We start from the raw sequence: 12,913 nt of genomic DNA, 5'->3' as shown, positions 1-12,913 counted from the left end.
TGAATTTGCTCCTCTGCCCGCCTCGCCATCTGCATTTGCTCCGCCTTCGGAGCCCGCACGGCGCCGCCCCGCCAGGGTCAGCGTTGTGCTCCGTGCACAGAGCGGCAGCGGCAGCAGTGAGGAGAGCGGCAGGGCCGCCCTGCCAGGGTCTGCGTTGTGCTCCGTGCACAGAGCGGCAGCGGCAGCAGCGATGAGGGCGGAGGTGCCGCATTACCAGGGTCTGAGTTGTGCTCCGTGCACAGAGCGGCAGCAGCAGCAGCAGCGATGAGGGCGGAGGTGCCGCCCTGCCAGGGTCTGCGTTGTGCTCCGTGCACAAAGTGGGAGCGGCAGCAGCGATGAGGGCGGAGATGCCGCCCTGCCCGCCGGAGCAGCATCCCCGGGTGCCCCCGGGGCAGGACACCCGCGCCCCGGCACCGCCCGTGCTTCCAGGGGCCCCACAGCAGCCACTGCTGCTCCTGCACACACCCATCACCATCCGTCATCTTCGAGCACTGTCTAACAAATCCAGCCTATGCAAATGGGCTTCCATGCGTGAAGGGTTGCCATCACGGCTTCCTGCAAACCTGTGCCATGTTCGTGCTCTGCGGCAGCTGATTTGCAGGCGCTGCATTGCACAGCTGTAACTTCCCGGAGAAGCGTGTCTGTGGTCAGGGAATGTGTGACCGGGCTTGCGAAAACTTGACCAAATTCAATCTTTTAAAATAAATATTCTGTTACTCTGCCCATTACTGTGGAATAAAATCCATAGAATAATACAGAAAGCTGATACTAAATATGGAGTGATAGAGCAAGAGGATGTCCAGAACAGAAACGTTTCTGTTTATTTAGAAAGCATTAAGATTTTAATTGAAAAATCATGGAAGTTTTCATAGCATCCCTATGTTTTTATATGTGAATATGTCACTAAATACAGAGATACTATATGATCCTTTGCATGCCTGGCTGTCATTTCTTAAAACTGTTTGATTTTAAAAAACTTGGGTGGGAAAATTATTGCTCAGTGATTCACTTGAGTTTTTTGTCAAATTAATTACAGATTACTCTTCCCTGCTAAGGGAAAAACCAAATTACAAAATGCCACAATTACTGCTGTCAAACATAGTAATTATATGCTAACCTAGGCTAAATAGGAACCAGTATAAAGTAGGATATGTAAAGGGACCCTGTAATTTACTATGGTATACTTAATTTACATTATTTTTAAAAAGGAAAACTGCATTTCAGGCAATTGTTTGGCTGACCTAATGCTTCCAGGGGGTATTCTTTTTCAGGATGTATCCATTTCAGCTCCAAGGAAATACCCAGATTTGAATTTTCTCTCATAAAACGTGTAGATACATTTGAAGACATTTCTTATTCTTCTGTATGTAGAGATCACTCCAGTAACGAAAGACTTTTTATTAAATACGAATGCATTTGTTGTTCCAGCACATTTCCAGACATGTTTTCCAAGGAGCTTCTGCATTTGTTGCTATGCAGTGCAGCTCTTCCTGAGAGCAGTCAGCCCAGCCACAGCTTGTTCTGAAGTGAAAGCAGCAGAGCTGCAGAAAGATTTCTGAATTTGCAGTGCCCAGCAAGTTACAGAGATGGCTGCAGAAAGGCTTTGCATAACTGTTCTCTTACTTACTCTGATTTAAGCACTTTCCTGCATGTATTTTATTTAATAATCATTTGTGTCAAACCATAGCATATGGATGCAAATAAATTAGTAAAACATAAGGAAACTAGGGCAAACTTCTGTGTTTCAGAAGGAAGATGCCTGCATTTTCCCACAAGCAGAGTATAAAGGAAAACAGATGTCTGGGAGAGAAGCAGAGACAAGAAACCCACAGATACTTAGCAGCATAGTAAAACATTAGTCTCCACATTTGGGTTTGGCATTGCAGTAACCTTTCAAGCACTTTTTTCCCCCTGTAACTACCTACAACCTTTATTTTACATAAAATACATGGATTTGTGTAGATACCCTTATCTGTTTCCTTCTCAATCCACTGCATCTTTTCATCACCTATCAAATTGCTAGAATCTTGAATGCTGCTCAGAGCATTCTGACTATTCTGCTTCGTCACAGCCGGGGAAAAGCTCAGCTTCACTTTCTTTTTCCCAGTAATTTCATCACAGATCAAATGAGTGCTGGACCAAATAAATGGAAGGCACAACAGCAGTGGGCAGCACTCCTTTAGGAGCTGCACTAACCTTTATCTTGAGCTCTGAAACATCAGCTCCAACAGCCCCTCCACAGACACCACAAACACACAGACAGACACTTAAGACACAAGGCGGGGGTGTGGGGGTGTTTGTGTGTGAAAAACAGAAGTTCTAATATGTAGGACTGGTTTGTTGGGTTTTTTTTAAGGAGGGAAAGAGTGGAAGGGGAAAAGGAGAGAAAAGAAGGGAAGAAAATTAGGGAAAATAACAGTTATCAGGTACTAACATCTCTGCCACCATGCTGAGGGTTGTGGTTTCTTCTTCCTCTCACCAGATCTAGTTTGAGTCATTTTTATAAGTTGGGTAACACACTTCTAGACCTTTCTTTTTCTTCCCTAGTCTGCAGCTTCAGGTTACATCTGAATTTACCATATGTAGTGCCATTTATTTATGTTATGACCTATTTCTTGGTTCCCTGTGTTACTCCCAAAGTCAGGTTACAGAGCCGGGTCTGCATTTTTAATTTTTTTAAACTAAGCATCAATGAGTTGTTTGTTCATAGATGCTCCAGAGCCCGGGCCATTCCCATCTCTGTTGCCAGGTGTGTAGCCTGTAGCAGGCATTGCTCTTGCCAGCATCAGGCTGTAAGCTTTGGATGGCCTGGGGACCATGGCTTGCTCAGTTTGACCTTGTCCTGACCTGTCTTCAGCTTTGTTTTGCTTGGCACACCTGTGACAGCAGTTTCTCAAACTGACTGCCTCTGTCTAATGTGATTTGTGAAAGGATAGTCGTGGGTTTATGTAGAGAGCAGCAGCAAACATTTTCTGTGGATGGGATACTTAGAACTCTTAGACAATGGCGTAGTACAGAAGAATAGAGACCTGGTACAGCAGCAGAGACCTCGTGGTGTGGCGACACAGGATGAACGAGTGCAGAGAGGGGAGATAAGGGTTTGTTTGTGTGTGTGTTACGTGGGTGACACAACACCAATAAAACAGGAGCCTACAGCATGGCACTGAATTGTGCAAAGATGCATCAGCAGAGGCACCAGGGGCAAATGACCCTTGCCTAGCCTATGCAGGATAACCAGGTGAGCCCCCACTAGCCTGAAATATTCTCTTTATCGTGGATGTCTCTGCCTTTGAACACAGCAAACGCTGGGAGCATTAGGAGCCGTTGCCACATTCTCCACAACACCAAGTAATTCATGGCACAGAGCCAGGCTGCAACGGCTCGGCTTAGAGACTCAGTTTCATTTCCTCAGCTGCAGACTGACTATTCTGCTTCGGCACGCCAGGGGAAAAGCTAAGTTTCACTTTCTTTTTCCCAGACATTTCATCACAGACCATGAGTGCTGGACCAAATAAAAGGAAGGCACAACAGCAGTGGGCAGCACTCCTTTAGCTTTGGGGCTATCTGAAGACAAGTGAGCAGAAAAGGAAAACCATGAGGTAAGAAAGCAATCCAGTCTCTGAAACATGCTTTTTTTTCCTCCATGCCACGGGAAAATAATGCTTATTATTTACATAAATGTAAGCAGTGAGGGACTTTGTAAATATTTTACAGAATATTTAGAGAAGAACCAAAATAAAATAAGGATGCTCTTGAATGTTGTCATGTTACTGCTTCTCTAATGAGGTTAAGTCTCTGTGAGTAGAACAAAAGTCTGAATTTTTTTTGCATGCAGTGTGAGGATGAAATCCAGGCTGTAGCAGGGGCAGCTGGTGCCCAGCCAAAGAGGTATAATCTGTCTCTCAAACCTGTGTTTGTGATTCCTCCTTGATTGGCCTCCTCATAATAATTTTGCAGTCTTTCCACTCAGTCCTTTTTTTACTCAAAAGATTGATTGTGCAGTTGAGCAGCAGCACATGCTGTGCCCCACAGGCTCTCAGACCTGCTAGGAGTTGCAGGACAGACAGCAAGGAAGTGTTTCTAAGAAAGGAAGATTTGACTGAGGAGCCTCAGTAATAGAATTGTGTCAATTCTTCTTTAATTAAGGGAAAGCAACAGTGTAGACTAAAATGTCATCTCTGTGTTGTAAAAATGTTCTCTTGATTGTGTGACAATTTGTGCACCCACACAGGGACACAGGACACAGGTAGGCAATGGCAGCAGGGGAAACCCAAATAACACCCTGCCCTGGTGGCTCCACATTTGGGAAGAAAAAGCTGTTGAATGATGGAGAGAGATTGTCCTGATTTCATCTGGTATAGAGTTAATTTCTTCTCAGCAGCTGGTACAGTGTTTTGGTTTCATTATGCCAATTATGTGTATAGCACACTCACAATTTGTTGGTAGTTGTGTTTATCCTAGTCAAGGACTTTTTTGTGTCTCAAGCTTTGCGAGTGAGGAGGTGCACAAAAAAGCTGGAGAGAGCACACCTGGGGCAGGGGATCTGAACTGGCCAAAGGGATATTCCACACCAGAGAACATCATGCCCAGTACATAAACTGAGGGAGTCACCTGGAAGGGGGCTGGTTGGGGTGCAGGGACAGAGTCTGGCATCAGACAGCAGGTAGTGAGCAATTGTACTGTGCACCACTTGTTTTTCTTTGAGTTTTATTTTTTTCTTTTGTCGTAAATGTTAATATTTACTATTACTATCTTTTATTTTGTTTAAGTTATTAGAAATTATTAAATTCTGATCTTAACCTACAATTTTTACTTTTGATTCTCCTCCCTGTTCCACTAGTGGGGAACAGGGGGAGATGAGTGAGCAGCAGCATCTTGCTTAGCTGCCAGCTCAAACCACACCAGGGACACAGGAGTGTTAAGGACCAGTAGTATGTCTGGGTAATAAGGGTGTGTGAGTGTGTGTTCTAGGGAAGAGGCACCTGGGAGAGAGAGAAGCTCCCTGACCAGCCAGAGGCAGCATCTGAGGAGTCACAGGGTTAGTGAGTGAGTGTGTGCTTTGCACCAGCAAGTGGAATGGGGTTACATACTCATGGGCTATACATCCAAGTGCCAGCAACTGGAGAGGCTGGTGAGATCCGGGACCCAATTCCTGGATACATTAACCATATAAGCAGTATAACCATTACATAAGAATGGTGCTATGATCTAACATACAAGGATTTAAAAATGCAGGAAATCCAAAATGAAATTTATAATAGAAACCATAACATGTACAAAGGTTTAGGAAATTGAGTAAATCAAATTATTTATAGTTAAAGGGAATTTTAAGTGATAACATCTTTTGGGTAGGCTTCAGCAATTGTTCCCAGCACAGGAAGTATGTTTCTGAGGCCCAAGGGTGTGCCAGCTTTACTACAGAGACCAGCCCTCCATTTTAACATCCACAGCAACATCTGTTTCTGTGTAAGAGGTGCCATCAAACACTGGTGAGAAGAATTACTAAAATCGGTATTCAGCACTTTGGACCTAGGTCTCCCTACAGCTTTGGCTTGTTTGAAGTATTGTGGACCAAGTGAGGTATTGCCTGCCTTTAAAGTACATCATGCCAGGCTTAAAAATAAGAATAGCAAAAAGTAAATGGGGTGTAAACAACCTTTTTCTTTGATTTCTTCTAGTACCATTTCCAAGGATTCCTTGAAGACTTCCCTGTTGCAGTTAGAATGTCATTTTACATGGGGTTTGCTGAAGGAGCATGTAAGTCTTGAGGCCCTAGAGGAAACAACACTTGATCATATCAAGTTTTTGGCAAAATATGAGATTAGAGATTATAATTTACTCTCCTATGTAAAATACCTAAAGAATTCAAATGAGGAAGCCCTGAGAAGTCTCAAAAAAGCTGAAGAAGCTATTCAAAAACGTCATCCAGATGAAATTGACAGGAAAAGTCTTGTTACCTGGGGGAACTATGCCTGGATCTATTACCACATGCAGAGATATGAAGAAGCTCAAACTTATGTAAGCAAAGTGGAAAACAGCTGCAAAAAGCTTTCAAGTTCTGCTGATGGGAAGATTGAGCTTCCAGAGATCTACGCTGAGCAAGGATGGGCATTATTGCGGTTTGGGAGGGCTTACTTTGAGAGGGCAGTGAATTGCTTTGAAAATGCTCTGAGGAGTGAGCCCAATAACTCAGATCTTAATGCTGGCTATGCAACAGCAATGTATCGCTTGGACGGCGATATTCAGAGGTATGGTGGGGAGAGGAGGCCATGCCTCGAGGCCCTGAAGCGGGCAGTGGCACTGAACCCAATGGACACTTCCATTATGGCATTGCTTGCATTAGAGCTTCAGCGATTACATCGAGCTAATGAAGGGGAGAGGTACATTGAAGAAGGACTGCAGAAAACCCCTGACTTTCCTGTTTTCCTGCGACATGCTGCTAATTTTTACAGAAAGGAAAAAAAAGTGAACAAGGCAGTGGAGATTTTGAAGAAGGCCCTAGCACTGACGCCAAAGTCTGTTGTTCTGCATCACCAACTAGGACTCTGCTACAGATCCAAGGTACTTCAGCTGAAAAAGACAAGATACCCACGTAGAGAGGAAATGGAGAATCTCATGGAGCTTGCCATTTTTCATTTTAAAACAGCGATTGACAAAAAGCCAGTATTTTTTTCTGCCTATACTGACCTAGCAAGGACATATGCAATAGACAAGAGGTATGAAGAAGCAGAAGAGACGTTTCAGAAAGTGCTTCAGAGAAATGATCTAGCCTGTGATGAAAAACAAGATATCTACTTCAATTATGGCCATTTTCAGCAATTTGACGTGAAATCAGAATCAAAAGCCATTAAATATTACATAGAATGTCTGAAACTGGAAATGGATTCCTATCCAAGAAAAAGGTCCAGTGAAGCTGTGGAGACATTATTGAAACAGAAAATTGAGAGTGGTTTAGGAGATGCCACCGATATTGGTACACTTGGACTCGTTCATAAACTAAATGGTAAGAAACAAGAAGCAATTGAATGCTATGAGGAAGCCATTGCTTTGGACCCTAACAATGAAGAATATCTGAATGCATTAACTGAGCTACGACTTTCCATTTCAAGCTAAAGCTCACAAAAATCCTGTGTACCAAAAAATCCCCCAAACCAAGGAGGTTTCAACAGACTTTCAAAACCTTTTTTGTTGTTTATTTTTCTTTTGAAGGTAGACATTATGACCAAATAGAACACAGGTGGTATCACTTTCCACTCATAATGTAGAAACTGCAGACAATTGTTGATTTGTTCATTCACTAGCAAAAAGCATGCTTGGGTAACTATATAATATATAAAATATATACTTATAGCTAATCTAACTTAGTCTTCAATGCTAACATGGGTATAAATGTTGGATTTAAGTGATAGTCTGCAAAACACAGAACTTCTGTGCTGAAACCAGATATTACCTTCTACTGAGAAAAAGATAAGGGAATCATACAGTAGTATTTTGTCTGTATACTTGAAGGCATGCTTATACACAAATAGAATTTCTGAAGCTTTTTTAAGTATTTCAAAAATATCTTTTGTAGAAGAAACTTTTGTTGAAGGCTTGTTCAGTTTACTACCTTGTATGCTGTTTAGTTATGAAAAACAAATACCGTTTAGCTAGTCCACTGGAAGCTTACAAAATGTGTACTATTGCTGTGAACTACTAAAGTCTGTTTAATCTGTTGACTGTTGCTTCTGAGTATCTTTCTGATAACCAGCCTTCATCTTAGTAGATTAAGTAAAGTGAAACAGCCATTCCAAAAAGTAAGAAGGATAAAGTTTTGGTAGGATATGAAAGGCTGAGGAGCCTTTCATATTTATTTTCCCTGACCTCTCAGCAAAACTGGCTCCAGGGGCATTGCACAAAAGAATTAAACTGTGCACAAAACAACATCTGTCTAGTTTACCCAAAACACCCTATCAGGAACCACAACTTCTGGAGAGGAAGGAAGGACACTCTTTGAGATGCCAAATAGATGGCTATGGCCATGCTTGTCAAAAAAGCCAGGGATAGCAAACATACACAAGAAATGACCTGAACTGGACACGGAGGGGAGAGCACAGCCAGAGCAGAGCTGGGTGAGTGCCCCAGAACAGGGCAGGGGAGCACAAGGGGCATGTGGAAAATGGGGTGGGTGCCTAAAACAGCGCACTTCAACAAGTCCCAGAGAGCAACCCCTCGCTTTCAGGGCCTGGAGCACACTTGCAGAAAAGCTAATGAAGAAAGGCAAAGGACAGGTCTTTGTTTGGAGATCCAAAGGCTGTTTACTGCTTCCAAGGAGGTCCACAGACAGACACAGAAGAGGGTGGAGGGTACAGGGTTAAATATGGGGGGGGAAAGGGGGTGGCTCTGAGGACCAGTGGGAACAGGAAAAAGTGGTGCAGGGGGGAGTCAGCAAACTAGGGGAATGAATGGGATAACAGGGGTGGAACAACTGGGAGAGCCAATGAAACTGGAAATATTAACATGTGCCTGCAGAGGCCCATGGCAGGGAGGCTTTTCTCACCCTAACAGAAGAGGGATGTTTCCCCTCACTTGTTTCTGCTCCTCATAGATTAAGGTGCTGTCACTTCAGTTGCAGGACTTTGAGCCTCCACAGGTGCCCATAGGGTCTACATAGTTGGAAGAAAGCACTAAAATGCCGAAAGTCTTCAGCTGTCCAACTAAATTTTGCTACTGTTTGTAGTATCCTTTTCTAATTTCCCAGTAGTGTCCCTGTGTTTGATAGAGCATAGTACTCAGGGAAAACTAGTGCTCTACTTCCAAAATGTTTCTGAGCCCTAGCCACTAGAGTAGCATGAAGCAAACTGGTGACAGAGCCCATCAAGAAGGATGTGCACTTTAGTTTCTAGCCATCCTGGAGCGTTCCTGCACCCACAACAGCACCCCCATACAGACAGGATGACAAGCCATGAAGGAGTGTAAAACACTGATGCCAGATCACAAAATAACAATAAACCTCTTCCTTCTCAGCTCTCCTTCAGAGAATCTTTTATACCATGAGCAAAAGCAATCAAGTGTACATATTGCAAACACTCTTCCTAAGAACCAGCTGGACCAAAATCCACCCTTGTTTCCCAGCCACCTGCCAGATTCTCTGTTACACACAAAGGCAACCCTGCCTAGGGAAGGAGTGGTGAGGAGGGAGAGGAGGGGGACTGGGAACAGTTCTGGCAGACCACTCCTGAAAGCTGGCTGCAGCAGCAGTGGGGGCAAAGTCAGGAACTGGTGACATGACATTGGTGTGCCCAGCTATGGGGACAAAAGGGTCTGTCAGACAACCTCACTGCCTCTGGTAACCTTGAGAGCTTCTAAACTCAGCACCAGCGCTATCTAAACTCCACTGAGGGCATGGAGGGTGGAGGGCAGCAGGGAAGAATTTGGGGAAGAGGTGGTGCAAGCCATGGTGACACATCCATTCTCCCCTCTACACTGCCACCAGGATATCTCCTGAAAGAAGAACCTTGAAGAAATAAGGATAAGGTATACATTATTTTGGAAAAAAAATGTGAGCCTGAATTTTTATGAAGAGTCATAGCAGCTCGATCTGCACAGTGAAGAAACTGTGAGGCATAGTAATGCAAAAAGTGTATTTGTTGTGCCTCACCTCCTTCGTACTCTGCAGGACAGCTCTGGACCACAGATGCCTGGGGATGCTTCCAGGTATCCAGCCTTCTGGATTTGCCTGTCTGGTAAATGAGGAAAAGCGTTATTTCCCACAGGGTGGTGCTGCTGCATTGCCTGGAATGCCGACATGGGAGCAGGTTGAGTTGGAGCTTCGGGAGTTAGAGAAAATGAAACACACATTTTTGAGAAATATGTGGGGGGTTGTGGGGGCAAAACTAGAACTGCACAGAGGCTGAACACACCTGTCAATTAATTCACACCCAAATATGAATACAACCCTGAAGCTGATGCTAGCTGTGTAGGGGGAAAATGACTGAAAATAACACTTCAGGAAGTATCAATTTATGACTCAAAAGCACCTTCTAAAGTATATAGAAAATTTTACTGAAATACACCAGAACAAACACTAAGAAGAAGGTATTATTTATTGAGGCAAACCCTACTAAGGACTTTGCCATGCTGACCATGAAGTAGTGTTACAGTTTAAGTTAAACAAGCTCTTCCCTCTCACATAAATTTGTAACACTTTACAAAGAAACAATGTTTGGCAATATAAAATATATTCACCATATAGTAACACAGCCTTTGTCTTTCCAGAGATAAATTATTATCCAAGCTGATGGGAATGTTTCAGGAATATTTTTTCTGAAAAAAGAGTAATTTTTCAACAGAAGGTACTTGACTTTTCCAATGTTGCTTTCACACAACTTTCCAAGGTACAATTTATTAAATGTTCCAGATTATCACTAGAATATAAATAATTTCAAAATAATTATTATTTCCCCATTTCAAACCCCGTGGAATGGAGACACGTGAGATAACTTCAGCAGCTGTGAGCAGTTTCACTTACTTACACTGAACTTCCATCCACTGCACAGAGCAGAGCATAATCCCAGGTAGGATCCATCTGAGGGAGGATCTGTTGGACAGATGTTACCCAAGCCAAGTCCCACCACACTGTCCTGGGGAGCCAGACAGGCTCAGCAGTGCAGTGCTCCAGCCGAGCTCATGCCCATCAACGCTTGTGTCCATCAGGGCTGGTGGGAACACAGAATTGCAGGATAGTTAAGGGTGGAAAAGACCCCTAAATCCTCAAACATGCAGTGTTCATCTGGCAAATTGTTCACAGCTAGCTCGGGTATCTTGATTTATTCCCATACTAAGCCATGCCAGGAAATGTCCTCCACGGAGGACTGCCTGAATATTATCATCTCTGAAAAAAAAATATTGCCGATACCATAAATCGTTCTTTAAAACTATTGTGAGCCAGGGATTTCTGTAATGCAGTGCCTGAAATATTTCACATGGCAGGATGAAGGTGATCTGTTCAGCCTGGGTTCTGTGGAGCAGGAGCTGGAAGTTTGGCCTGAGGCTTCACCAGCCTGGATTGCATTCCCATTTCTTCCACTTGCAGGTCATTTCTGCTCCACTTCTTTCCTTTTGTTTCTTAGTGGGAGCATTCATGACAGGGCTGATATTTCACAGTGTCCTTTATGCACAGAAGTCTTTATTGCAGTATATAAGCTTTTCTCCATTGACTTTAGTCACAGCAGAGACAGTATTGGAAAGCCCTGAAAGAATTTTACCATTTTCTACAAAAGGTCTGTGGATAAAACCAGTTGAATGTTTGCTTCTAAATAAGATATTTAAAACAATAAGTACTGCTTAAAAAAATAAAGGGAAAAGCATATGAAAAAAATCTTGAAATAATAAGAAAATGCTAATAACATATTACATAGTATAATTTACTATGATAAAAATACATATAGCATTATCCCAACAGGCTTTTACAATATGCAGTTCCATGATGTGCTGTGATGTGATAAACAAAGTAATTAATTTTTTGTAAATTTATTTACAGTGGTAAATTATAACTTGTTCCAAAAAATTGTATTTTTGATTGACCACACTATTCCCTACTTTTTAAAATATTAAAATATTAAGATCTAGAACATTATCTTCATCAGTACTCATTAATAAAACCAATTTATTTTTTTCCACATGTGCATATTTTTCCTAACTCATTAAGAAACACCCATGGATAATTTTTGGTTTTTTTAATGAATATATGTTAAAAACTAAATTGGGGCCCAAGAGTCAATTTTCATGCTGAGCTGAAGAAAAGTTATGTCATTGGCTTTAAGAAGACTTTGCACTGCTCTTGCTTATTCTGTGGTCTGTGCACATAGATCATGCTACTGGCTCTGACTACATTCCTAAAGCAGGACAGAAAGAAAGGCTTAATTTAAACACAAATCTATTTTAATATGTTGTATTTAAAATACACTTGGGTAACAAAACTACTTGATACACATGCTATTCATATATATGTGTGTGTGTATATAAAATACATTATACTCCTATGGCTGTACTCTTGGTCTAAATCAAATTGATAAATATCAGTCTATGTTACTTTCACTTCCAAGGCACAGAGTGGAAAAGGACACCATGAGCAGCCATTGAACACACTGCAAAATAACAAAACTACCAGTTGAGTGTAAGTGAAAATTATTTAGACTCTGATCAATTTGTTAATGAACAGAATCAGCTTGATACAGCATTAAAACACTGAAACTATTTGTATTGTGGAATGTAAAGTTTTCCATTGCTGACAATGTGTTCACTCTGGAAATGTACAAAATCACAGTATTTATTAGACCATCACATCAGTAAGTTACTCCGTGAGCTACATGCACTCCCTAGCTCCTGTGAAGCAGCCAGCTGGAGTATATTCCTCACACAAGCAGCAGGAGAGCTGTGCTTGAGAGAGTCACAGCTCTTGTGTTCTGGCCCTCAAGGAGAAGTGACCTGACAGCTCTCAGATGGTACAAATGAGCAATTGGCACCACCTGAAGATGCAGTTTCTGGGTCTGAAAAGACACAGACTTGCCTCTGCAATACACAGAAGCAATTCTGCCAATGTCCTCTTCATTATCAGCCCAGGGTGGGCAATCTCTCAGCCACCTGGTTGCATGGACTCTAAAGTTCTCTAATAGGTGCTGATTTTACAAGAGGAAGAGGCTCTGGGTCTGAAAACACCGGAGCCTCTCTGGTCTCTTGGGCTGCCTTTGGGCTTCTTCCAACTAATGCACTTAAAGCACATTTGTCTATCAGCATGCCTGGTCCCATGGTACAAATTTACTCCTCTTCAGATAAGCAGAGCCACCACTACACATTTTCCACCCTCCAAGACAAGGATTAGCTGAAAGATCATACCCTGCATGTCAATGTTTAGAAGTTCAAATTTTAAAGG

At 42.5% G+C, this 12,913-nt stretch overlaps 1 protein-coding gene across 2 annotated transcripts; it reads left to right on the top strand.

Annotated features, from left to right (window-relative positions):
• Positions 1-93: 93 nt before the first annotated feature.
• On the top strand, positions 94-7,715 carry LOC135449410 (interferon-induced protein with tetratricopeptide repeats 5-like). Of its 2 annotated transcripts, XM_064716399.1 has the most exons (3): positions 94-619; positions 3,479-3,599; positions 5,679-7,715. In XM_064716399.1, exons 2-3 carry the CDS (start codon positions 3,595-3,597, stop codon positions 7,111-7,113), a joined length of 1,440 nt encoding a protein of 479 aa, XP_064572469.1. In that variant the 5' UTR covers positions 94-619; positions 3,479-3,594; the 3' UTR covers positions 7,114-7,715. The 2 variants fall into 2 exon arrangements, with proteins under 2 accessions (XP_064572469.1, XP_064572468.1); XM_064716398.1 differs by lacking the exon at positions 94-619 and having other exon boundaries at positions 3,366-3,599.
• The last annotated feature ends 5,198 nt before the right edge of the window (positions 7,716-12,913 follow it).

This window comes from Zonotrichia leucophrys, chromosome 6, assembly GCF_028769735.1.
Source record: "Zonotrichia leucophrys gambelii isolate GWCS_2022_RI chromosome 6, RI_Zleu_2.0, whole genome shotgun sequence".
In the NCBI taxonomy this organism is placed as follows: domain Eukaryota; kingdom Metazoa; phylum Chordata; class Aves; order Passeriformes; family Passerellidae; genus Zonotrichia; species Zonotrichia leucophrys.
This window is presented reverse-complemented; position numbering and strand designations above follow the sequence as displayed.